The sequence below is a fragment of the Nesoenas mayeri genome, assembly GCF_963082525.1.
Source record: "Nesoenas mayeri genome assembly, chromosome: 21".
NCBI lineage: Eukaryota > Metazoa > Chordata > Aves > Columbiformes > Columbidae > Nesoenas > Nesoenas mayeri.
Window position 1 is genome coordinate 2,741,343 of NC_137571.1, and position 24,511 is coordinate 2,765,853.

At 53.8% G+C, this 24,511-nt stretch overlaps 3 protein-coding genes across 6 annotated transcripts; 2 read left to right on the plus strand and 1 right to left on the minus strand.

The window, feature by feature from the left end:
* Nucleotides 1-907: 907 nt before the first annotated feature.
* On the minus strand, nt 908-12,449 carry NUDC (nuclear distribution C, dynein complex regulator). 4 transcript variants are annotated; one of them, XR_013923153.1, is made up of 11 exons: nt 12,301-12,449; nt 11,031-11,108; nt 8,913-9,116; nt 7,994-8,080; nt 7,558-7,671; nt 6,945-7,139; nt 6,762-6,845; nt 6,316-6,434; nt 4,544-4,678; nt 1,689-1,881; nt 908-939 (listed from the first exon to the last, which is right to left on the minus strand). XR_013923153.1 is itself a non-coding variant. In XM_080357787.1 (9 exons), exons 1-9 carry the CDS (start codon nt 12,394-12,396, stop codon nt 4,627-4,629), a joined length of 1,026 nt encoding a protein of 341 aa, XP_080213913.1. In that variant the 5' UTR covers nt 12,397-12,449; the 3' UTR covers nt 4,055-4,626. The 4 variants fall into 4 exon arrangements, 3 of the variants coding, with proteins under 3 accessions (XP_080213913.1, XP_080213912.1, XP_080213914.1); XM_080357787.1 differs by lacking the exons at nt 908-939; nt 1,689-1,881 and having other exon boundaries at nt 4,055-4,678; nt 7,994-8,077; XM_080357786.1 differs by lacking the exons at nt 908-939; nt 1,689-1,881 and having other exon boundaries at nt 4,055-4,678.
* A 2,105-nt stretch (nt 12,450-14,554) lies between these two features.
* On the plus strand, nt 14,555-16,196 carry NR0B2 (nuclear receptor subfamily 0 group B member 2; the record flags this gene model as incomplete). Its single annotated transcript, XM_080357580.1, has 2 exons — nt 14,555-15,068; nt 15,862-16,196. The coding sequence occupies 2 exons, from the start codon at nt 14,555-14,557 to the stop codon at nt 16,194-16,196; spliced, it is 849 nt and encodes a 282-aa protein (XP_080213706.1).
* A 2,487-nt stretch (nt 16,197-18,683) lies between these two features.
* Nucleotides 18,684-24,223, plus strand: GPATCH3 (G-patch domain containing 3). The gene is made up of 7 exons (XM_080357470.1): nt 18,684-19,039; nt 19,634-20,052; nt 22,272-22,446; nt 22,800-22,859; nt 23,137-23,258; nt 23,407-23,534; nt 23,945-24,223. The coding sequence occupies exons 1-7, from the start codon at nt 18,700-18,702 to the stop codon at nt 24,162-24,164; spliced, it is 1,464 nt and encodes a 487-aa protein (XP_080213596.1). The 5' UTR covers nt 18,684-18,699; the 3' UTR covers nt 24,165-24,223.
* The last annotated feature ends 288 nt before the right edge of the window (nt 24,224-24,511 follow it).

Genomic DNA, 24,511 nt, shown 5'->3' on the forward strand with positions numbered 1-24,511 from the left:
CAGGGAAATGGAGCATGTGCTGCCAGCAGCAGCTCCTGGCCCAATTCTGGCAGCCTGTGCTGTGGCTGTGTCACCACTGTCCCCACCTGCTCCTGAGCTGCTCTGCTTGTTCCTCCTGCAAGTCTGGGCCGTGCTTTCTGCCCTCTGCCTACCCTTCCTCTTTAAATGTCACCAGGGCTTTTCCTGGAAGAGGCTCGTGCCCGCTGGGTGCTGGTGGAGCAGCCGGGGTGACCGAGCGGCGGTGACACACGATGGCACTTCTGCTTCTCTTGGGCACACTGGATCCCTGGGGAAAAGCTGTTTCTGGCGGCTTTGGGTGCACCGGCCGCTCGGTGCAGCTCTGCGGGGGCTCAGCCCTGGGCCATCACGCTGCTTCCTCCCCTGCTGCTCCAAAACCGCTGCCATTTCTGGAAAGATCTGAACACTTTGCATTTAAAACGTTGATGAGTCGATCTGTGCTGTCAGTCCTGTGCTCAGCAACTCTGCTGCTGTTTCCTACATGGCTGTGGGTTTCCTCGCTCACAAGGAATGAATCCACAGGGGTTTTTGTGTGCTGAAGGTGGCGTTTGCTCCCGCTCGAGCTCTGGGCTGTTGCTGGTGTGGGTTTTGCGCTGAGCTAGTGCTGAGTGACCTGGCAGAGACTCGGTTGCCCAGGTGGGGATCTTACAAACACCAGAGCGCTTTACCCGCCCGCCTGCGTGCAAACAGGCTCTTTTTGCGCAGGTACTTCCTTCTAGCAGCCTGACTCAGCACTCCGCTTTTCCCAAAGACGCCGTTTGAGTTTTATTTGGCTTGGTCTTGCCAGGAGACTCCCCAGAGCCTCACGGTGTCCGAGTCCTCGCTGCGCCACAAGCCCTTTAGTGCAGTGACTTGGGTGGGATCCGAGTTCTGCAGTGCCGGGGTTCCCTGGGTTCGGGTTGAGGACAAACAGTAATTCTGCTGGGAACGGATGCACCAGGCTTTGAGTGTTAAAGAAATTCATCTTCCACACCCTGATCTACTCAATTATTTATTGTGGTGTGGCTTAGGAGTTAGAAAGCAGATGGATTGACCCTAATTCTTTACAACAGGAGCTGTGGCTTCTTCTCAAAGCAATAATGTGAAATCCCCGGTGCGTCCGCTTCACTCTTTGGGGTTTTGCTGTTTCATTGCTCTTTCCAAAGCAGCCCTGCAGTCTGGGCCAGTTCCCAAATGGTCTGAGCTGCGATATTCATTAATAAAAGCTAAGCTAGGAGCTGCTGGTAGGAAAAGACCAGGGGAAACTTTGACCCTATGGAAAGCTCTCCGCAGGGCCCGGGCGCCTTCAAGGTTCTGTATTTTAAGGACGCGAGAACGGGCCCAGCAGGCAGGTGCGGGAGCTCTGGGCTGTGCTGGCCGCTGTGACTCCGGCGGGTGGCAGCACCAAAACGGCTTCTCCAGGTGACCTGAAAGGGACATTCCCCACCTGCCACCCTCCTGCGTGGCCCTTGGGCAGGGAAACACCTGCTGGGAGTCACCACAAGGATGTTTTTGTAGGGTTCGGTTTACCTGCTGTGGGCATGAGGCCACAGTCCATGGTCCCCAGTAACTCAGACCAAGTGTGGCTTTGCATTCTTTAATCCACCTGTGCAGGTGCTGGGCCCGTGCCCTGCCCTGGTTTAGTGCAGGGGAAACTGCTTTTTGGAAGCAAAAGGGTGTTTATGATTCACCTTGAGGCCAGGGAAAGCCGGTGGCAGCTGGATGTTTGCAGAGGACAAGGCCAGCAGGAGAAACACCTTCTGTTCCGCTGGCCGGGGGGTTGAAGTCCAGGGGTAGCGCTGGGATCAGCCACATTCACAAACACAGCCCGGGGCATTCACCTGGCGCCGTTTGGAGCTGTGGGGCTGTTTGTTTTCCCTTCACCTGCCTGGAAGGCAAAACAACCATCCTTCACCCCCTGAAAATCTCCCCTGGCTTCCTCTGGGGTTCCTGCCGCTGCCTTTTCTCTGTCTTAACTGTGTTTTCTCTCAGCTGCTGCCCAGCTGCCTCCTGAGTGACACCAACCAGCTCTGCACTGGAACAATCAGGAGTTTCACAGTTGTCGCTACCCCCACGGCTGCCATGGCTGCTAAAGCCACAACCCAATGGGGGCTGAGAACAAAACCAGCCCCAAGAGTTGGGTTTTGGCAACACCGAGGGATCTCTGCGCTTTGAACGGGCAGCACAAGGCTGTGGAACATGGACCCGCTGATCCTGCAGCTGCTGCCGGATCCAGGCAGACGCCAGCGATCGGATTGGGGCAGAATGGGGGTTTCTGGTGTTGGTGACAGGGCTGAGGCGGTAACAGGGAAATAACAAAGGTACGGGTTGGGCTGGGGTGGTGCGTTAACCACACGGTCTGTGCTTGATCCTCAGGAGCGGCTGGCGAGGGCCACGGATCCTGCTGCAGGTGCAGAACACAACATCTCCTGTTTCACAGCACCCAGAATGTGAGGGGTTGAAGGGACCTGGAAAGCTCACCCAGTGCAATCCCCCCATGGAGGAGGAACACCCAGATGAGGTTACACAGGAAGGTGTCCAGGCGGGTTGGAATGTCTGCACAGAAGGAGACTCCACAACCCCCCTGGGCAGCCTGGGCCAGGCTCTGACACCCTCACCCCAACAAGTTGCTTCTCATATTCAAGTGGAACCTCCTGTGTTCCAGTTTGCACCCATTGCCCCTTGTCCTGTCCCTGGTTGTCACCAGAAGAGCCTGGCTCCATCCTCCTGACACTGCCCCTTTCCATATTGATCCCCAGAAATGAGTCACCCCTCAATCTGGCTTTTTTTTCATGAACAGGAGACCCTGTTGTGTTATCAGGGCCAAAGCAGAGCCAGGAAAGCGTGTGCAGGGTGAGCTGGAAGATGAACAGGCAGGAGGAGCCAGAGCAGAGGCAGCTGCCCTGATCCAGGTCCTTTCTCATCCCAAGGTCACTGCTCAGCTGGGTGGGTGCTGGTTTTTGACCCCATAAAACCAGGAGACTTAAATGCAAACAATGTCCTACTATTAAAAATAAAATGATAAAAACCAAACAGGCCAGGTGCAATGCCAAGCTGGACTTTGCCCACACAGGTTTTTCAGCCATTTGTGCCCGCTCCCTCTGGTAGGAGGTGGAAATGTTTTGGGACATGAACCAGAGCGGCGGGGCTCTGGGGGGGCCTGTAAGGGACTGACAGGAATGACAGAATGTGAGGGGTTGAAGGGCCCTGGAAAGCTCACCCAGTGCAATCGCCCCATGGAGCAGGAACACCCAGATGAGGTTACACAGGAAGGTGTCCAGGCGGGTTGGAATGTCTGCACAGAAGGAGACTCCACAACCCCCCTGGGCAGCCTGGGCCAGGCTCTGCCACCCTCACCCCCAACAAGTTTCTTCTCATATTTAAGCGGAACCTCCTGTGTTCCAGTTTGCACCCACTGCCCCTTGTCCTACTATTGGTTGTCTAGCCAATGGCACAGCCTTTCATGACACTTTCATTGTCAGCTCTTTGTTAAGGAGACTGGGGCAAGGGTGGTTTCCTCAGCGCAGTCACGCGCTGCTACGTGGAGATGGAGCCTGGAGCAACGCGCCTCGCTCCTTCCCGAGTGTTTAAACTGTCCTGAGCAAGACACGCAGCTCCAAGCCTCTCCTTAGCCTGGGAGCGAACACCAGAGCAGAGCAGGGAGCCCAAACGCTCTTTACAGGCAGCTGCAGAGAGCATGACCCCCAAGTCCCAGCCCACAGCCCCCCCAGCACCCTCATCCACAGGTGCTGCACCTTCCCAGCCCCCCCAGGCAGGCAGGTCCCTTCTGTGGGGGAAACCACATGCTCTGACCTGGAAATACACCACTCTCTTCTTTTTTTTTTTCCTTTATGTTGCACTGCAGTTTTAACAAAGATACGGACATGCAGAGAAACGCCACTTGTCAGCGGGACTCGGGAGAGACAGCAGCGACGCCTGTCAGTAGTCAGCAGGGACAGAGGCTCTTGGAAAAGAGGCGGGAGACACTCCCAGCAAGGACAGCACCCCCAAAGCCCCCCCCGCTCCTCTCCCCACCCTCAGCCTCCCCATTGCCCCAGGACAGCAGGACAACCCCCCCAAGCCCTGCGGGGCTCAGTCTGTTCCACTTCTAGCGAGAAAAAAAGCAAGAGCAAGGAGGAGCAACAGCTGGATTTTCAGACTGGTGTTTTCCCTTCCCAAGGAGGCAGAAGGAGAGTTATTTTATAAACTGGCCCTTGTTTTCACAGGAGAGCAGGAAAGCCGAGGGGAAGAGAGTAAAAATTCAAGAGTACCTGCTGCCAAACTGAAGTGGTAAAGAGTGGAACCAGGAGGTGAAGCTGAGATGTACATTAAGAGTAGGCACCAAAACCTCCCCAACCTGGCTCTTTCTAACACTCTTGTTGCTGTAAGCCCTCCTCTCCTGTCTGCCCTTTGGGAAGTGTTGCAGTTGTCTCTAACGGGAGCTGCTGGAAGGCGCTTCTGTGGCCCCGTGTGACACCAGACAACCCAGGATGACTTGGTGGAGCCACCTCCGCAGTGAGCTCGGGGGGGACACTGGAAGTGGTACTTGCCCAAGGTGGGGGGTATCCAGCAACAGGTATCCTGCCCCATTCCATGGGCTGGCTGAACCAGGGGGGAGAAGGGGAGGGCTCAGTTGAATTTAGCCTTTGAAAAGTCCATTTCTGGATGCTGCTCCATGAACCTGCAAGGAAAACAAGGACAAGAGCTTGGGTACGAGTCAGCAGGAGCCCCAGAATGGCGCATCTTGGGGTGTGAGGTGTCCCTGCTTCCTGCACTGTCAGGTTTGCTTCAGAGCAGGGACTGTTCTCGAGCTCCTCGGGACACACTCCCCATGCTACACACACTTTTCCTCAGGTCAGGGGTATCAGCAATCCTTCCAGCCATCAGGGTCAGCAAGTCCAGCCACACGGGACTGATTAATTATCAAACACACACCCTTTAACTGTTGCCTCTTGGACAGGCACGTAGCAGCTATGACACTGATTCTGGGGCAGAGGGGAGATTGTGAGGGCTGATTGTGATTTAAGCTCAAATTTGTTCGCTGAAGCATTACTGAAGACGTGGGCGATACCTCCAGTGCTGCGACAGTGAAAACTCGTGAAGGACGTGACCGGAGAAATCTGATTTCAGACCAGGTGCAGCCTGACCTCAAATGTAATTCCTGCGGACAGGACTATTTGGGCTCAGGTTGCTGCATCAGAAAGTTTTGAGAGTAATACACTGTGCTCTGAGTGATGAGTGCAGGCAGAAGCTCCTGGCTTCCTCCTCTGCCCTGTTCACCAAGGGACAGAATGTATAAAAAACCCCACATGTAGGATTTGTGCGCAAAGTGCAGGTAAGGGCAGGTCTTTCCCCTGAAACACCACCGCAGCGTTTCCATTTTCCACTATCTGTGTGCCGTGAGAGCAGCGTCCTTGTTCAGCACCAGGAGGGCTTCAGTGGCGGAGATCAGGACCCAACGCGGTGTCACCGAGTCTCCTTTGGCCTGAACAAAGTCTAAACTTCCTCTCCATTCTTTACCAGCCAAAACTTCCAGAGCAATGAACAAGTGACCTTGCAACAAGATACCCTGGATGTGGACATGCCAGGAGGAGAGGGCGACCTCCCGTTCTGCTAAACAGGCGCTACCGAAAGTTGGTCTCTGCTCTACAACAGTTGTACCCTATGCTGTGATCAGTGCATGAGTCAGAGTGGAGCTTCTGCCACTGCAGATAAGCCAAGGAAGAGAAGAAGTCAGGCCTGCTACACTAATCCTTCCAATCCCGAGATAAGATGTGGGTTTGCACTTGCTGAAGAAGGTGCATGACCTGGAGTTGCTTCCACACCTTCCCAAACGGCCTTGGGACCTCCAGGAATCATTTCCCTGCCAAGGGGCATTTATGCCGAACAGGGTCATAAAGACATAAAAATGCTGTTGGCTCAGAGACACCTGTCTGGTGGCAGGTGTGCAGGGAGCGCCCATTATCTGGGCTACCAAATCGAGGGAGATTAGAAAACAATCAAGACCATGTTAAAGTTCAGTAGAGATGGCACCTCCAGCCCCAGACGTGCTTTCTGGACTTGAAATCAGATTCTGGACTTGAAATCGGCAGATTAAAACAATTCCAGAGCAGGGTTATTCCAAGAATTTCCCATTATGCTTTCTACCCCTTTTATAGACACTGGTAGTTGCCCAACAATGCCCTGACTGTGTAACTGCAGATGTGAACACGGGTAGGACTGAAGGCCAACCTGGTTTCTGCTCACGTATTTGTGTCAAAGAGGAAGAGGAGAGGGGTTTGGGAAGCAAATACCCATGGATTAATGAGGTCTACGCACTTTTTCAAAATGTCCTGCTTCTTCTGTTCATCAGATGTGGGGAGGCCCATGGATTTCTGTCGTTGGTCGTACATCATTTTCTCCACCATACTGCGGGTTTCGCTGTCCAGGTCTGACAACTAAAAGCAAAGACTTGTGTCAAAATGGGAATAACTTGTCTCATCTCCGCCTGCAGAGAACATGAATACAGTGAAGTTATGCTACACTGTCTGCACGGGCTGCAGAAATACTTATACAGACACTAATCTATAGATTGAGCTTCATTCATTTGAAGTTTTAGGGGCATTTTGTTATACGATGGCATCATATGCAGCAGTACTCCCAGTATTCCTTTTATGCTGGGAAAAAAAGAAAGACATAGAAGACACCGATAAAAAAGACAGGAGAAGCCGAGTATGAGCACATTTCTGAGAAGGCCCATTCAGTAAAACGTGGGGAGTTCTTACCTTTGAGTTTTCTGGATTAATTTTCTTGGTGTTGATTTCAGGGTCTGTGGAGACCAGTTTGTTCCACCATTCCATCTTGTTGATCTGAAGGATGACAAAGCAAAAATAGTTAATTTTCCCTGGACTGGTCTCAATCACAGGAAAAAGCTGTTGGAATCAAACTCTGATTTCATTCTGCTTTACCTTCTCCAGGTGCACGGTGACGGTTTTCCCATCTTCGATCAGCCAGGAGCTCTCCTCCACCTTCACTTCATTGAAAAGCTCGCCATCGATGACGGGCGAATGGCCCTTCAGGCCAACTTTGAGGCGCCGTCGCTGAACATCCACCACCACATCCTTCCCCTTCAACCTGAAGTTCACCTTGAACGGGACGGCCAGCTGGACCAGACAAAGAGCAGATCTGAGGAGCTGAGCAGTGAAATCTCACCCTCTCATGCTGCTGTTCTAAGACTTTCTGCGCCGGTTTAACCAGACTAAGACTGAACAGTAATATTTGATTTGGGATGCTGCAGGAGGTGAGAGGATACAAGAGTAAGTTTGGCCAACAAAAAGCCACCATAAAAAAGTAAAGCTGATTTTAATGTGTTGTTAAAACACACCCGAAGTTTGGCAAAGTTAACTAGAGCTTCTGGGAGTTTTATTTAGCTACCAAGCTCTCCCCAGCTATTGAAATGCTGCTGTTAAGTACAATTAATGATCCTCCACAAGAAACCGACATACAGGACATCGGCTCCACCAGCACCTGCTTATTCCCCATCTCAGATTCCTCAGATCCCGGCAATAAGACAAAACTTACATCAAGTTCTGAAAGAGTCTGTGTCCATCTATAATTGGGAAGGTCAGCTCCATTGCCAGAGTTGGGTTTAATTTTTCCTTTATCCTTCTCATCTTCTTCTTCATCATCTGTTTCCTAAGCACCCAATTTAAAGTGTAAAGAAAGAAGTTTTTCAAGTTTCCATATATCACTTGTATCAACAATTCTTTGATTTTATAAGAATTTCAGGTCAGTTGCATGTATTTGATATTCATGTAAATTTAGGCTGAAATGAATGTTTCCGTTAAACATAATTACAAAAAAAATAAGATCAAAAAAACACCCCATAATGAAGCCTTTAAGTGTCTATTCTTAAAGAAACTCAGACGGGACATGCCCTCACATTCGCAGGAGTTCTCATGGTTGTCCAGAAACATATTTCTCTCAGCCTAAAATCAAGTCCTTAGATGAGCTTTACCTGTTTGTTAGAATCCAAAGATTCACCTTCATCTGCCAAGGGTTTCACCGGGACACTGTTCGTCTGTCCTTGCAACTCCTTCTTCTGCTTAAAAAGAGAAGGAACACGCTCAGCCAAGTGTTGGCCATTGGTGTCACTCGCTGATCTGACACTAGGTGGCCTCTAATTAAAGAGCAGGACCCAGAACTGCACCCCAAGACTGATGGGGAATTTTCAGCCCCTACAACAGGGTTACAGGACAGTGGAAAAGTCCCTTGGTGTGCACACGGTGAGGACGGGAGCAGCAGGTGTTGCTGCCATCGGAGAGCTTCCTAAAGGCAGAAAGGCAAAGGGAGTTATGGGAGAATCCACATGAAAATGCAATGGTTTGGCCTCCGCTAATTTAATTTTGAAGCATATCAGTCTGGTGGTGCAGACAGTGCAAAGGAACAAGTCTGAGCCATTTTTCCCCTGTGCTGGGCACTGGGGAGGCCAAACCTCGAATCCTGGGGTCAGTTTTGGGCCCCTCAGGACAAGAAAGACCTTGAGGTGCTGGAGTGAGTTGAGAGAAGGGACCAGAGCTGGTGAGGGGCTGGAGCACAAGTGTGATGGAGACTGAGGGACCTGGGGGGTTTAGAGGAGGCTGAGGTTGGATTTAGGAACAATTTCTTCCCCAAAGGGCTGTGGGGCATTGGAACAGGCTGCCCAGGGCAGTGCTGGAGTCACCAGCCCTGGAGGGGTTGAACAGATGTGGAGATGAGGTTCTCAGGGACACGGGTTAGTACCGGGGCAGGTTGATGGTTGGACTCCATCTTGAGGATCTTTTCCAACCAAAATGATTCTATGATCTTCTACGAACCACTTGCTGCTACCCCAGCTCCACAGGCCAAGGCAGGAGATGACCCAGATGGTACCTGCAGACACCAGACATTGATCTCACCTGGTTGATCTCCAGCTCCAGCCTTTCTGCTTCCTCATCCGTAAGCTCCTTAATCCTTGGCTCGTTTGCCTCTTGCTGCTTTTCTTTAGCGAGTTTTGCGGCTCTCTCTGCCTTTTCACGCCGCTCCGCCTCTTGTCGAGCCTTTTTCTCTTTCCGCTCCTTCTGAGCTAATTTGTTGTGATGGTTGAAGGTATCTGTGATCAGCTGAACGACACGAATGGATGTCAAAGAGTTTTAAAGAATTGCCACTTTCTCAAACCCAAGTGAAGCCAACCCACTGTCTACCCAGAGCACAAGAACACTGTTTAATCATACAGATGTTGTGACTTTTCCCTTCATTTTCACCCTAATCTTTTGACTGAAAATCTAGAGTAGGAGAAAACTCCAAGTATTTAAATGTAGCCCCTTCCTGGCTCTTCCCTACACAGGGATTTCCATGGAGATAACAGAGAAATAAAAATTCGCCATTTGATTTGGCCTCTGTGCAAATCCAACAGGATGAGCAGATGCCCAACTCAGTACATGTTGGAAGAACAGAGACACTGGACTCAAGTTTTTGTAGCTACTTCTGACCTTTCCCACAACCGGACTTTTCCCTGGGCACCAGATGGAGGTTCAGCATCATGATTTAGAGGAGAAACATCTGAAAAGCTCAGTGTTTTACACTTAGGGGCAAGTTCCTACATAAATCTTTGCTTCAAAACTCACTCCAAGTTCTCACATTGTGACTAAGAAACACTGGATCTCAAGGTCTCTGGTGCGCCGGGCTGAGCTGAGCACACGGGCAGCCAGAGCAACCGCCCCGCGGCCGATAACACCGGCAGCGCTGTGCAAAGCAGCACGTATGAGAACTGAGATCTGCTCCAGGAAACTCTACAGGCAGAATCTGAGAAAAGGAATCAGAGTGGAGAGAGTTCTCAGATGGGGCTTTCACATATATGGTTGATATAGATACCCCAGAAACTTCGTGGAGGATTCAGCACCTTCCCACGGCAGCTCAAGGCATCCACACCTTGCAGTTTTGTAACCAGCCACCACATTTTTCTGTGTTGTTTTAAAGCAGAAAGCGAGATTTATTTACACAATGCAAGTCCAGCATCTCCTAGGATACAGAATTCGAGACGTGCATCCCCCAGCCTGTTCTGAACCACACGATGATCCACCATGAGCAAACTATTTACATCGCCTGAGCTTGTCGGCACGTACACACCTTTTCAAAAGACCATAAAGCATTTTCACCAATACCACCCAAGGATACAAACACTCCCCTTTTAGACACGGATTTGCTCTGAAATAGCCACCAACAGTAGCCAGGACACCCCAAAGCACCAGCTGGTGCTCAGCTCTGAAATGCTGCTCAGGGTTTCACTCCCTGGGAGCACACAGGCCCCAAGAATTTGGGGAGATTTGTCTAAGAAAAATGACAGCAGGCTTAATCTTTGCTATTCGGAAACCATCCCATCCCTTCCCTGCCTTGGCCACTTTAGAGCTGCCACAGAGACCGTTATGCACCGCGTTAGTAATTAACATCTGCCCTAATGTATTAACAGGGCAGCAGCGCCCACTTTGCTGGTGGAGTTCCAGCAGTCCAGGAAGAGAACGGCTGCTCTACGGGCACACGCGAACAAGAAACCTTCATTTTGCGTTTGAATGCTCTGGTTCTTATTTCCCTATAGTCAAACAATTTAGTTTTTCAGCTCTTGCACCGCAGCCCCCAGACAACGGAGCAGCCACGTGGGCAGAGACGTGGGACTTTGTGCTTTTCCTGAGCTGAACAAACAAGGTAACCTGGGGTTATCAACACCGCGGTGTCTGTCACCGTTAAGTCACCGTGTCTGGCGGATTTGCTTTCCAAACAAGCCTTTGGCCACACTGTGGCAAAAAAAAGCCCCTGCACTGCCAGTACCATTGGAACAAACCATCGCGTGCCTCACCTCAGAGAGGGGCAGCTTGTTATTACCTTGTTTTGGCAAAATATTTAATCAGCATCACAGGCTGTCAGTCCACAAGTGCACCCTGACGTTTTGAGTTGTTCAGGCAAGGCAGTCTTAGCGTGACACAGACATGGGTGGTGTGTATGTTAGAAGATGTAAAAGCTTGAGGATTTGGGGGTTTTACCTTCTCTGCTACTCCGTCTTCTCCACCAGTGAAAAAATCCGTTTTACGCCTCAGGAAACTAAAGAATGTGTTCACGAGCTGGTGGAGAAACAGGGAGGGGAGGTGGGAGAAAAAGAGCAATGAGACCAGATCACTCCAAGCCATCTCACGTGTCTTGAGCTGCCTTTATTCTTTGCACTCCCCATCCGTTTCCATGCCAGGCTTGCGCTGAAATCAGCCCCGGGACTGCTGCCAGTGCTTTTGATGGAGATCCAGCTCCTGGATTCCCAGTTTTCAGAAGGGGTATTCATGCGGTTTACAGGAAGAATGGCCAAGCAGTTTATTCTTAGGTCACCTTGAAGGTTCTCACCTGCTCTGATACCCCACATTGTTCTACAGATCCATCCAAAGCAGAAATCTGGGTATGTATGTATGGACACATGCATTTAGACCCACAGATCCATACACCCCAATTTGCTTCTCAGCCCACCTAAACCCCCCAGTGTGCAAACTCACCCTCCAGTTTATTTTTACAAAATAATTCCTCACTGCCTGCCAGGTTATCACTGATGAATTAGCAGTTATGAAACAATGTCCCCCAGACTGGGGGGATCCCCCCTGGGGAAATCCATATGCCCAGCGCACTTGGCTTCTCTCTCCTTTATCTCCCAGGAGTTGTGTCCGGTCAGTAGTTCAACCAGAGGGTTCAGTGCAGCAGGATGAGCCATTATCACCATTATTTCCCCAAAGTGTCAGTGTGGGGGATGTTCCCACACGCCCCAGTTCCCCTGCAGATCAGCAGGGCCCCACGTTCAACTTCAAGCACCTTCACAGTCACAGCCTAAACTCTCGGGGGGCTGGTGACGCACGGCTGTGCTGGGAAAGGGGCACAGAGGGGCTCGACCGTCCCCCACCGTGTTTTGCTTTGCTGGGACCCGGCACAGGCGCAATCCGAGACCTCCGTGGGGGCAGCGGCCTCGGCCTCACCGAGGGCTGGGAACCCACATGCGGGCAGCCCGGGAGCGGCAGGTGCGAGGCCGCGGTGGGGGCGCGGCCCGGAGCTCCTCAGCGCCTCATTAGCAGCGCGTTAATTAATTAATTGGCGCCCCCTTCGCGCTCCCCGGGGCGGGCGCTGCCTGGGCCGGTGTGGCCGCTCGCGGAGGTCACGTGCCCCCGGTGCCGCACGTGCCCGGCCCGGGTAGGCCGCGCTGCCCCCCCCACCCCGCCTCCGCTCGCTCCTCCCGGGCCCGCCCCACGTTCCCCCGCCCCAAGCCGGGCCTGGCGGCGCTACCTCGCGCACGCCGCCCTGGTGCTGCTGGGCCATGGCCAGGAGCATGCCGTCGAACCGGTCCTCCTGCTCCGCCGCCTCCTCCGCGCTCAGCCCCATCCTGCCCGCCGCGCCGGCCGCCTCAGCTCCCTCACGCCGGCACCCGGAACCGGAAGCGGTGCGACCGGAAGCACGCGCTGACTTCTCCAAGCCGCCGTTCACAGCGCTCCCTTTGCGGATTGACTGAGGCCGCGTCCAATCGGCCGGGAGGAGGCGGGACGACAGGGTTTGGCCCCGGTTCCCATGGCGACAGCCAGGCCGGGGCCTTTCCAGAAACCTCGGCGGGGCCGGTGACCCCGCGGGGTCCGGGTGCGAACGGCGAGCGGGGAGAGAGGCCGCGGGAGGCGGCCCGGGCTGTCACCGACGCCCTCTGAATCCCAGAATGTGAGGGGTTGAAGGGCCCTGCAAAGCTCATCCAGTGCAATCCCCCCATGGAGCAGGAACACCCAGATGAGGTTACACAGGAAGGTGTCCAGGCGGGTTGGAATGTCTGCACAGAAGGAGACTCCACAACCCCCTGGGCAGCCTGGGCCAGGCTCTGACACCCTCACCCCAACAAGTTGCTTCTCATATTCAAGTGGAACCTCCTGTGTTCCAGTTTGCACCCATTGCCCCTTGTCCTGTCCCTGGTTGTCACCAGCAGAGCCTGGCTCCATCCTCCTGACACTGCCCCTTTCCATATTGATCCCCAGGAATGAGTCCCCCCTCAGTGTCCTCTTGTCCAGCTCCAGAGCCCCAGCTCCCTCAGCCTTTCCTCACACGGGAGATGCTCCACTCCCTCCAGCATCTTGGTGGCTGCGCTGGACTCTCTCCAGCAGTTCCCTGTCCTGCTGGAGCTGAGGGGCCACAACTGGACACAAGATTCCAGGTGTGGTCTCCCCAGGGCAGAGCAGAGGGGCAGGAGAACCTCTCTGACCTACTGACCACCCCCTTCTAACCCACCCCAGGTCCCATTGGCTTCCTGGCCACAAGGGCCCAGTGCTGGCTCATGGTCACCCTGCTGTCCCCAGGACCCCCAGCTCCCTCTGCTCCGTGTCCCGCCCCACACAGCCCAAGACCTGGGGCCACCTTCCTGGAGGGGTTTCTCCCTCTCAGCTACAGGAATCCCTCACCTGGCCACTAACCCTTGTGAATCAAAGAAATAAACTTATCAGCAGACTTAGTTATACTGTCAACCATCATTCTTTATTTTATCAGCTCTGGAGATCATCCTCCATAAGTGCCCCAAAGACCGGATGCCCTTGTGTTGCTTATATTCAAATAATCATCGCATATGTATTACAGTTTTTGAAAATGTTGACATACAATACATCTGTACTAAGAAATAATAGATGATGTTAGTTATAATTGTTTGGTTTCTTACTTACGTCTATTATTTATTAGTTAAATATAAGCTAAGCATTCTACTTCTAAACAATGTATTACTTAATCTTCTGTCTCCATCTTGTCCTGCAGAAGGATCTAAAACTTGAAAAACATCCGCTCGTTTTGCAGGTGGTCAGAAAGCATTTATCATGTTGATTGGTTAATGATGGATAACCCTTTAATCATAGTACACATTAATTTAGCAGCTTCTGGGAAATCTGTGAGGAGGAATCAGCTCCACAAGCCCTGGATCAGAACACCTGGTGAATCCAGGTGAGAATGTGAGAATTCTCCTCCGAGAGACACAAGCGGACGGGCCCGGCCTGGGGTTGAATCAGCGGGAACACCACGAGGCTCCTCTGGGCCAGGTTGGGCAAACAGCCGCTGATAAAACCACTTCCAGGTGGCTCCGTCCAAGGCCAGAGCGCTCAGGTCATTAAACGCGGGGCCCAGACGGGCGCCCTGTGTGTGTGTGACACCTGCGCGGTGACAGCGGGGCCTTGGTGCCATGGTACAGCCTGGGTTAATGACTCTGTTTATCCTCTCTGAGTAATCGCGATAAGGCCGCCTGACCTGCCACCCCCTTCCCCGTTTAATTGAGAAAACGGCTGTTCACAAACTCATTTGCCCCAGCCAATCAGCCCAGGGACAGCTGAGTTCGTTGCGCTGTTTGGTTTCTTTTTAATTAGGCAGAGCGGTCAAGGCTACTGTGGGTGACCCAGCCATATAAGAGGTGGTTTGAGCAGCTGTGGGTGGGGAGGATGGGGACAATCCAGCCTGTGACAGAGGGACTGGAAGGGATTTTAACATCTCTCTGTCACAGGAGCTGAGTTTTGCCGAGGATCCAGCAGTTATGGACGTGGACTGCAAGAGGTGCCGGTGCCACGGCGAGGACAATCAAACTGCCATCCTCTACACGCTCTTGAGCCAGAACCTGCACCGCAGCCCGGCCCAGCAGCGCTGCCTGTGCCACCAGCGCCGCACCGTTTGCCTCCGCGACCCCCACGTCACCTGCCAGGCGGCTTCCAACGTGCTGGTCAAAACCGTCAGCTTCATGAAAAACCTCCCGTGTTTCCGCCTGCTGCCGCGAGAGGATCAGCTGCTGCTGCTGGAGAGCTGCTGGGTTCCCCTGTTCCTCCTGGGGCTGGTCCAGGAGATGGTGACCTTTGAGGTGATGGAGACCCCGGCTCCCAGCATGCTCAAAAAAATCCTCCTTGATGGCCAAAGCAAATGGCAGGAGCCGGAGCGGATGCAGCCCACGCTGGCAGCTGTGCAGCGGCTCCAGTGCTGCCTCAACAGCTTCTGGAGCCTGGATCTGAGCCCCAAGGAATACGCGTACCTGAAGGGAGCCGTTCTCTTCAACCCCGGTGAGTGCCCGAGCCCACGGCAGCTCCACACACACCTCATGGCATGGGGGTGTTCTGAGAGCGGAGAGGGTCCCGAATCCTGAACCCCGATCGGTCCTGGAGTGAGTTGAGAGAAGGGAACGGAGCTGGTGAGGGGCTGGAGCACAAGTGTGATGGAGACTGAGGGACCTGGGGGTTCAGCTGGAGAACAGGAGCTGAGGGGAGACCTTCTGATCTCTGAACTGCCTGAAAGGAGCTTGGAGCCAGGGGGGTCGGGCTCTGCTCCCCAGGAACAAGCGCCAGGAGCAGAGGAAACGGCCTCAAGTTGCGCCAGGGGAGGTTGAGGTTGGATTTAGGAACAATTTCTTCCCCAAAGGGCTGTGGGGCATTGGAACAGGCTGCCCAGGGCAGGGCTGGAGTCATCATCCCTGGAGGGCTGGACAGACGGACATGAGGTTCTCAGGACATGGGGCAGGGACAGGGGTGGGTTATGGTTGGACTCTGTGATCCTGAGGGGCTTTTCCAACCAAAATGATTCTGTGATTCTGTGTTACCAGGAGCACTAGGGAGGGGGGATGTCAGATGGGAAAAGACAGAGAGACCTTTGCCTGCCCTTATAAAGGACCCTGGGATTTAATTTGTGAAGCAGGAGTTTGCTTTTGCTCCCTCCTGAAATCGCTACATCTCAGTAGCACATCCCACTAGCACGGCCTCAGAGATCCCCTCTGAGAAACACGGAAGGGTGGGAATGGGAGAAACCTGGGGCTGTTTTCCAGCCTCCTTCATCACCAGCTCTTTCTCCTCTCCCTCGCAGATGTCCCTGGGCTCAGGGCCTCCCTGCACATCGAGAGCCTCCAGCGGGAAGCCCAGCGAGCGCTTCAGGAGCTCCTGCAGCCCCTGCACCCCCACGACCGCGGCCGCTTTGCCCGCATTTTGCTCATCTCCTCCACCTTAAAATCCATCTCTCCCGCTCTCATCACGGATCTCTTCTTCCGCCCCATTATCGGCAACGCGGACATCGTCGAGCTCATCGCGGAAATGCTGTACGAAATCACCGGCGGCCGCTGGCTCCCAGCGCACACTGAGCAGCTCGTGGATGTTCCCTGCAACTCGCTGGGCGGTGAAGCCAATCTGGGAATGGGGATTTAACCAGAGAAACGCTCCGGACTCTGCGGGGAACCGCGCGTTTCGGTAGGGCTGTGGCTGGAGGATCCAGCCAGGCTGCAGCAGCGTGTGGGGAGAAACGGCTCCGGTTCAGATGTCGGCAGCAGCTCCCACTCCGCACGTGCCGGTCCCCGTGTGCAGGAGCGTGGGTGGGTGACACGTTTCTGTCCCTGTTGTGTAGCCAGAGTGGCTCAGCCACCTGTGAACAGGCTCCAGAGTGGGTTGGGTTAGAGCCTGGTCCCGGTTTTTGCTCAATGAATCCTTGGTCCTGTTTAAATCAATTTTCATTTCACTTTTAATTCTGAGAGATGAGGTTTGTCCTCAGCTATCAGTAACGGGTTGTTTCTGTGTTGTTTATAACACTGGGATTGCTTACCAAGCACAAAAATGATGGAATTAGATCTGGGTGAAGTATTGGTCTGTTTATTGTGCTTGAAATCATAGAAAAATTCACCAAGGTCCTTCCTCAGGCACCAAGAAGGAAAAAGATAGAGTATTAAATCTCATGGGGTGCGCAGATTCACCCCTCCTTGCTTTTCTTAGATTGTCTCTTTTCTCCTTAATGCCACAAAACACAACGGAGCAAGGGGTTCCCTCAGAGCACCCAGACCTCTCGTGCAGGGGACTTACCTCGTTTGGGTGACAATGGGTGACCCCTCGAGCTGTGAACGCTGCGGGGACGAGTGGAGCTGGTTTAGCGGTTGAACCAAACGTTCCTCCCTGGAGCTTCAGCCGGGAAAACTCGCTCCTCCTGCCTGCAGCCTCTGCAAGAAGTTAGATGTCAGTATTTTATAAGTGAATGTTCTTGCGGTTGTATATAAGATGCAGTAAATTATTTTTTTAATAAAAGGTTTTACATTTTGGAACACGGTGACTTTGTAGAGACCTGTGAAATTTCAAGGGGGTTATAAAACCGGCTGTGGGTCCGGTGTGGAAACGACGCTTGAAGGAAAAGAGGCTTTCCATAAAACCCATCTGCTGTGGCGAGGTGGTGCTGGGATGCGGACATGAGTCAATTGTCACCCTCCTACCCAGGGAAACACCCCAAATTTTGGGCAGACCCCATCGGGAGGACGGACTGCTGTGTCAGTCTGTCCCTCCACCCTCACTGTGGCTGCCCCACGGCCTGGGCGGCTCCCACGGTGATGTCAGCCCCGTGACAGCCGTTTTCCCCGGGGAGGGAGCGCGTGAGTCACCGGATAATTCCCACGGGGAGCCTGGTGACATGTCCCTGAGTCACCGCACACAGCGTCCCCAACGTCCCGCTGCCAGGGTCACCCCGAACCGGGCGGGGAGATGCTTGGGCACACGTTGGAGCCCCCGGTGCTCCCACAGCTGGCGTCGCTATGGGCCCTGCTGTCCCGTGCAGCACCCACCCATCTCACTGCCCATGAGGCAGGTGTGACACTGCAGGGACACCCCTCCAGCGCGGGGGACACAGCGCTGGGGTGTCACCCATGGGGCAGCCAGGAGCCCTCAATGGGGCTGCGCTGCACGGCGGGGGGACCTGGACACCCCCAGTGCCCTGACACCCCCAGGGCTTGTGTCCCCCCTGGGCTTGGCTGTCCCCAGCGTTCATGTCACCCACCTGGGGTCTGGCCACCCCCAGGGCCTGTGACCCCCCACGATGGGGCCTGGATGTCCCTGTAGGGAACAATTACTTTGCAAATACAAGATCTCTCAGCAAAGCACTTTTTAAAATAACGATATTGCAACACCGGGTGTTCTACCTAAAGGTCGGCACACGGAACAGAGCAAAAAGCCCTTGATTATACCCCCCAAATTCCAGCTACAATTCCCCTCCCTGTTCCACACTGGTTGGTAGTGCAGGGTTTACAGACCACCCGACCTGCCGCAGTTCACATACAACACCCTTCCCCTTATTGATCTATTTAAGATATGGATTCCCGGTACTTTGGCTACACTTCCCCCTAAATTAACTTGTAAATACAGGTATCAGTATGCGTACTATCAGTATATATTCCGGGAAGTGACCATGTTTTACATTAAGGATCCATAGTCTGGTGTCTCTCTGTCCTTCCGGCTAAATTAACTTGTAAATACAGGTATCAGTATGCACACTATCAGTATATATTCTGGGAAGAGACCATGTTTTATATTAAGGATTCATAGTCTGGTGTGTCTCTGTCCTTCCCCCTAAATTAACTTGTAAATACAGGTATCAGTATGCACACTATCAGTATATATTCCGGGAAGAGACTGTGTTTTACGTTGAGGATTCATAGTCTGGTGTGTCTCTGTCCTTCCCCCGCTGGGCTCAGGCGCCAGATCCTCAGTTATGTAAAAACAAGGTATTCATTAAACGCTCCTTACACCCCCAGAGCGTGTGTCTCCTATGGGGGTCCGGCCACCCCAGGGTCTGCGATCCCCCCGCGCCCGCAGCGCCCTCCACACCACCAGGCGGCGCCCGCTCTGACGTCATCAACGCGCGCCCCTCCGCGGTGCCGCTCCGTCCCGCTGGGGCAAGATGGCGGCGCCCGGAGACAGCGTCGGGAATGGCGGAGCCGCCGCCCGGTACTGCCTGGTGAGCGGCATCCCGGCCGCGCTGCGCTCCGCCCAGCTCCGCGCATACTTCAGCCAGTTCCTGGAGGCCGGCGGCTTCGTCTGCTTCCACTACCGGCACCGGCCCGAGCGCCCGCCCGGGGAGGCCGCGGCCCCGCGCACTTGCTGCTGCCCGGTGGCCGTTCGGCCCGGCCGCGCCCGCCGCCTCGTCCGCATGTACTCGGGGAAGCGCTGGGTCGGGCCCGGCGGGGTCTCGCTGCCCGGCCGCTGCCTCATCCGCAGGGTCCGCCTGAGCCCCGGGGCAGGTAGGAGCGGGCACCGAGGGGTTCGGTCTCGGGCCCATCACGGGCCGGGGGACTCGGCGGGCACCGGGTTCCACCTCTGCGGGGCCCAGCGGGGAACCTGAGGGCGTGGGGTGGCTAAAACTCCTCCTGGAGTTTCCTTAATGCCTTAAATCCATAATGGTTCTGTTCACCCTGGAGAAGCTGAGAGAGATCTTATCAATAAATAGCCCCAGGGTGGGTGTCCGAGGATGGGCCAGACTCTGCTCAGTGGTGCCCAGCGCCAGGGTGAGGGGCAACGGGCACAGACTGAAACACAGGAGGCTCCATCTGAACATGAGGAGAAACTTGTTTGCTGGGAGGTGCCAGAGCCTGGCCCAGGCTGCCCAGAGCGGCTGTGGAGTCTCCTTCTCCGAGACATTCAAACCCCCTGGACCCCTCTGTGTGATCTGCTCTGTGACCCTGCGTGAGCAGGATGATCTCCAGAGGTCCCTTCCAACCCCAACCACTCTGTGAGGCAAGAAGCAGCAGTTTAGGGTCTGTGTGTCCCCTCCTGCCCGATTTACCCCTCTCTGGTGGAGCCTGTACCCCCCCCAACCCATCCCTTCTCTCCTCCAGGCACGGAGACATTTCCCAACAGCGGGGACAAGGTGACCGCAGGCGAATCTGTGACAGAAGCGGACTTGAAGCGGCTGCCCGAGTTCAACCCCCCCTCCTTCATGCCTTTTGGGAATGTGGGCACCCCGCTGCGAGTTTTCCTGGAGCTGATCCGGGCCTGCAGGCTGCCTCCCCGCGTCATCAAGAAACTGCAGCTGGATTTTCCAAAGACAGGCTCGTCCCGCAGGTACGGGAATGTGCCTTTTGAATACCAGGACAGTGAGACAGTTATAGAAGAAGAAAGAGTTTACACGGCCGCGGGGGATGAGATCACGGAGGGGCCTGAGGCGGGAACTCAGGTGACTCACTCGGCCGGTGCTGAGGAAGATGAGGAGGGGCAGGAGGAGGAGGAAGAGGAGTCACAGTCACACTCAGATGATGTAAGTGCATTTTTCCAGCACCATCCAAGGTTGGCCGCTGCAGCCATGAAGCTGGGAGGGCTGATACAGCATTTTCAAAGCTCATTTTTAGTCTTTCTTGTATATTGTATACATCATGTGTCTAAAAATGGTGTTAAAATATGATTGTTTGCACCTTGGAGCATTGAGCCCCTTGGCGCCTGAACAATGTGGGCATTAACACCTCAAAATTGATTGTCCGAATCCACCCAGTTGTGGGGGCTGAGTCCAAAGGTTTTGGCCCCAGGGGAGTGAGTGTGGGCGGGGGTTGGGGCTGTGGACGCCGAGCTCAATCCTGCTGCACTGCGGATCGACCCAGCGCTGCTGTTACTTGTAAATGAGGCGACCGGAGACTCGGGGGCACATTAGCGTGCTGGAAACGATACGCAGAGCTGTAAAAATGGTTCATCTTGGACTGTTCCTGTGATTGAAGTTGGTTGTTCAGAGGAAGGAACGGAGCTGGTGAGGGGCTGGAGCACAAGTGTGATGGAGACTGAGGGACCTGGGGGTTCAGCTGGAGAACAGGAGCTGAGGGGAGACCTTCTGATCTCTGAACTGCCCGAAAGGAGCTTGGAGCCAGGGGGGTCGGGCTCTGCTCCCCAGGAACAAGCGCCAGGAGCAGAGGAAACGGCCTGAAGTTGCGCCAGGGGAGGTTGAGGTTGGATTTAGGAACAATTTCTTCCCCAAAGGGCTGTGGGGCATTGGAACAGGCTGCCCAGGGCAGTGCTGGAGTCACCAGCCCTGGAGGGCTGGACAGACGGACATGAGATTCTCAGGACATGGGGCAGTGCCAGGGGTGGGGGGACAGTTGGACTCGATGATCTTGGGGGTCTTTTCCAACCAAAATGATTCTGTGATGCTGAGAAAAATGTCTTTTGTGACAAAGACTCCTAGAAAACCAGGCTGGACAGGCTCTCTGGGGACTATCTCGTTCCCTCCCCGGCAGACGCTCGTCTCGCCTGTTCTCCCAAACCTCTGTCATTACCAAAGCAGCACCATCCCCAGGCGAGCCGTTCCCCTTCTTTGCTGTACCAGAATTAACTTTGATGCCAAATCTTTGCTGCAATTTTACCCCATTAGGTTCTCCTAGCAACAGCGGAGACAGAGAACGCTTTGTTCCCTCCTTTCCAAACTTTTTATTCAGTCTTTTCTTCTCCAGACTAAACAGACTCCTCCAGCCCTTTCTCACAGGCTCCGTCCTGGATCTCTCATCGTTCTTTTGGCTGTTCCTTGCTTAGTTAATGTTTTCCTCAGAGGGCTCTGCCCAAAATCAGACAGGCAGCAGTAAAGCTGTCGGGCTGATCTGTGTCTGTGCCAACGAACCCTCATTGGAACCGACACAATCTTTTTGGGGATCAACTGGAGCAGAATTAATTTGTTGCTGACTTTCCGTGCCACACACCTGCGCCTTAAATGGGCATCGTCGCGTTCCGGATCGGCTGCGCTGCCGAAAGCCGCCGTGAAGTGGGTGTGATGTGGTATTTTTTCAGCGCTTCTCTCTGCTGACTCTGGCAATGGCATTAGTCAGGGGAATGAGGTCACCAGCGCCGGTCGTGTCGGTGCCTGAAAACCGCAGGTTGAGACGAGCTCTGTCGGCAGAGCTGGCGGGGAGGGGTTGCGATGGGCTGCGATTGTCGGGAGGAAAAGATTTCCTGTAGCACAGGCTCAGATGTTTGTGCTTCGGAAAGAATTTAATCAGAGAATAGAATACAGAATAAATGGGAAGTTACAGAGGAGAAGCAGCGTGGACTGGGTGCCCCTCTGACCCTGAGACAGAAGAGGTTTGGGTTTTTAACCCCACCCAGTCTGTGCAGCCGCCCTCCGTGTGTCTTTCATGCACTGTCCACGCTCCTTTTGGTCCAGTGGGTCTGGGGGCTTCTTGGTTTCTTCTTGGATTCTCTTCCTCCATCCTCCATGCAGCTTTTTTACTGTTCTTGATGGTTTGCAGCCTCTGCTGACAGTTTTATTTCTATCTCCTGGTCCTGGTATTCAAGTCCCCCCGTCTCCAAGTGACCAGGTTACGATAAATTCATGATACGGTGCTTGGAATTGCAGCAAGCCCGGCCACTCATGCTAAAACAGGTTATTCAAACAAGCATACAGCTAAAGAATGGAATACAATTTAAAAAGATAGTTTGATTTAACTTATTCTGCAACATTTGTGCTCTTGGCATCACGCACCTTTCACCGGCTCTTTGCAGGACAACGACACGTGTGAGGAGTGGGAGCGACACGAGGCTCTGCACGAGGACGTCACCAAGCAGGAGCGCGTGGAGGAGCGGCTCTTTGAGGAGGAGATCGAGCTGAAGTGGGAGAAAGGCGGCTCCGGCCTCGTTTTCTACACGGATGCTCAATACTGGCAGGAGAAGAACGGAGGTAACGTTGGTATTTGTGTCGCTGAGCCACAAACTAACAACAACCACGAGCTGGGGGTAAATTGGCTGTAACACTGTACACGTGTTCTGGACCAGCTGTGGATTTGATCATCTCACCATCACTTTTTAAACCTTCTCTCAATCCCAAAACCTGTGGTGGTTCAGTCCAGTAACCAGGCACCCCAAGGGTCCTGCTGGCAGCCTGTTATGTGATTACTGTGGTTCACGAAATCTCTAATGCCGTTTTCTTCCCATTTTGTTGGAGAAAATAGGGAGCTGAGCCACCAGCAAACAGCTTTTCTATGTCAGACTTCCACAACCGTCACCAAACTGGTACTTTTCTTCTCTTGGCAGACTTTGATGAGCAGACAGCGGATGACTGGGATGTGGACATGAGCGTCTACTACGACAAAGGTATCTGGGCTGAAAACCCCCTTCCCCAGGAAATCGAGGAGGCTGGGAAACTCTGACCCTGCAGAATTTCTGTGGCGGGGAACTCTTTGGCTCTGTCATCCTTTGAAAGCGTCCAAGACTCCAGTGTACTTGAAACGACGTTTTTCTTGTCTGGCAATGAGAGTTGCCAGAAAGAAACAGGTTCTGCCTCCTTGTTGCGTGGTGCTTGGGGGGAAATGATGGTAGCGAGTGGCTTTCCTGAGCTGTGCTGCTCTGACTTTTGCTGCTTTCTCCCTAGATGGAGGTGATAAGGACGCTCGGGACTCGGTCCGGATGTGGCTGGAACAGCGACTGCGGGACGGTTTGGAGGATGGTTCTGTTTCAGGACAACAGATCGGCACCTTTGAGAGATACACCAAGGTGAGTTCTGGGAGGGGACGAGGCAGGAGGGGAAATGCTGGGGTGGCGGTGGTGATGATCCGGGGATGTGTGTTGCGGGGAGGAGGGCTCTGGGAAAATGAGGATGGGCTTATCCAGCATCTCTGTGCTGTTTTTTCCCCTCTCCCAGGGCTTCGGCAGGAAGGTGCTGGAGCAGCAGGGCTGGACGGAGGGGCTGGGGCTGGGGAGCAGCAATTCTGGAATGACCGAAGCTTTGGACAACGAGGGGCAGAACCCCAGATGCAAGAGGGGGCTGGGGTAAGTACCCCCTGCCCTGCTGACCTGTGTTCAGAGCCTCTCCCAGGCTCCCTGTGCTGACGCAGCAGCTCTACAGCTGCCTGAAAAGAGAGCGAGAGCCGTGCTTGAGGGCCGAGGGTCCCCTCTGCTGCGGTTTTTGGGTGGGGAGAGCCTGAGTGACCTGAGCTGCAGCTGTGCACCTCACCCTGACCTTCTCGGGGGCTTTTGGAGGGTTTGTGTGGTGCTGTGTTCCACGCCAAGGGCTGGCTCTTGTTCTAGAGCAATCTCGCAGCCAGGAATAAAGACCAGGATCCTTATTGCCCTGCTTTGATCACTTCTCCCCTGCAGCACGTGAAGGAGATGAGCCGGGACGCACATGGTGTCCGACTGCCTCAGCAATCTCACACCACACATTCCCTGCTTCCCTCTAGGTACCACGGGGAGAAACTGCCAACTTTCAGCAAGGTGAAAAAGCCACGGAGGGACGTTCCTGTCCTCATCTCGACCATCTATGATGACCCTGACCCGAAGGACAGCGGTGACCAGCTGCTCAGGCGCCAGCCGCCCACTGCCATGAAGTACAGGCAGGACATGGCGTTTGTCCGGGCGTCGCACGGGGCTCTGCAGAGCTCCGGTGCACAGTCACGCTGAACAGAGACTGTCACTTTGTACTGGTTCTGCTCCAGTCGAGCCCAGGCTGGCTTCTGGGTTTGGAGCAGCGTGTTCCTATATTTATTTTTGGAAAAAATATAGACTTGTAACAAAAATTGCCTCAGTGTTTTGGTTTTTTTAAATTATTATTATTTTTATTCTAATTAAACCATTCAACTGAGGGGAGACAGTGCTGGTCCTGTTTGGTCAGTGGGAACAGGAAAGGGTGTTGTGTTTGACTGGTGGTTTGAAGTCGATACTACTGCCTGGATCAACCAAGCCTGCGTGCTAGGTCAGCCTAAAAAACCAGAACTCGTAGCTTATAGTTGAGAGACCCAGGGAAGGAC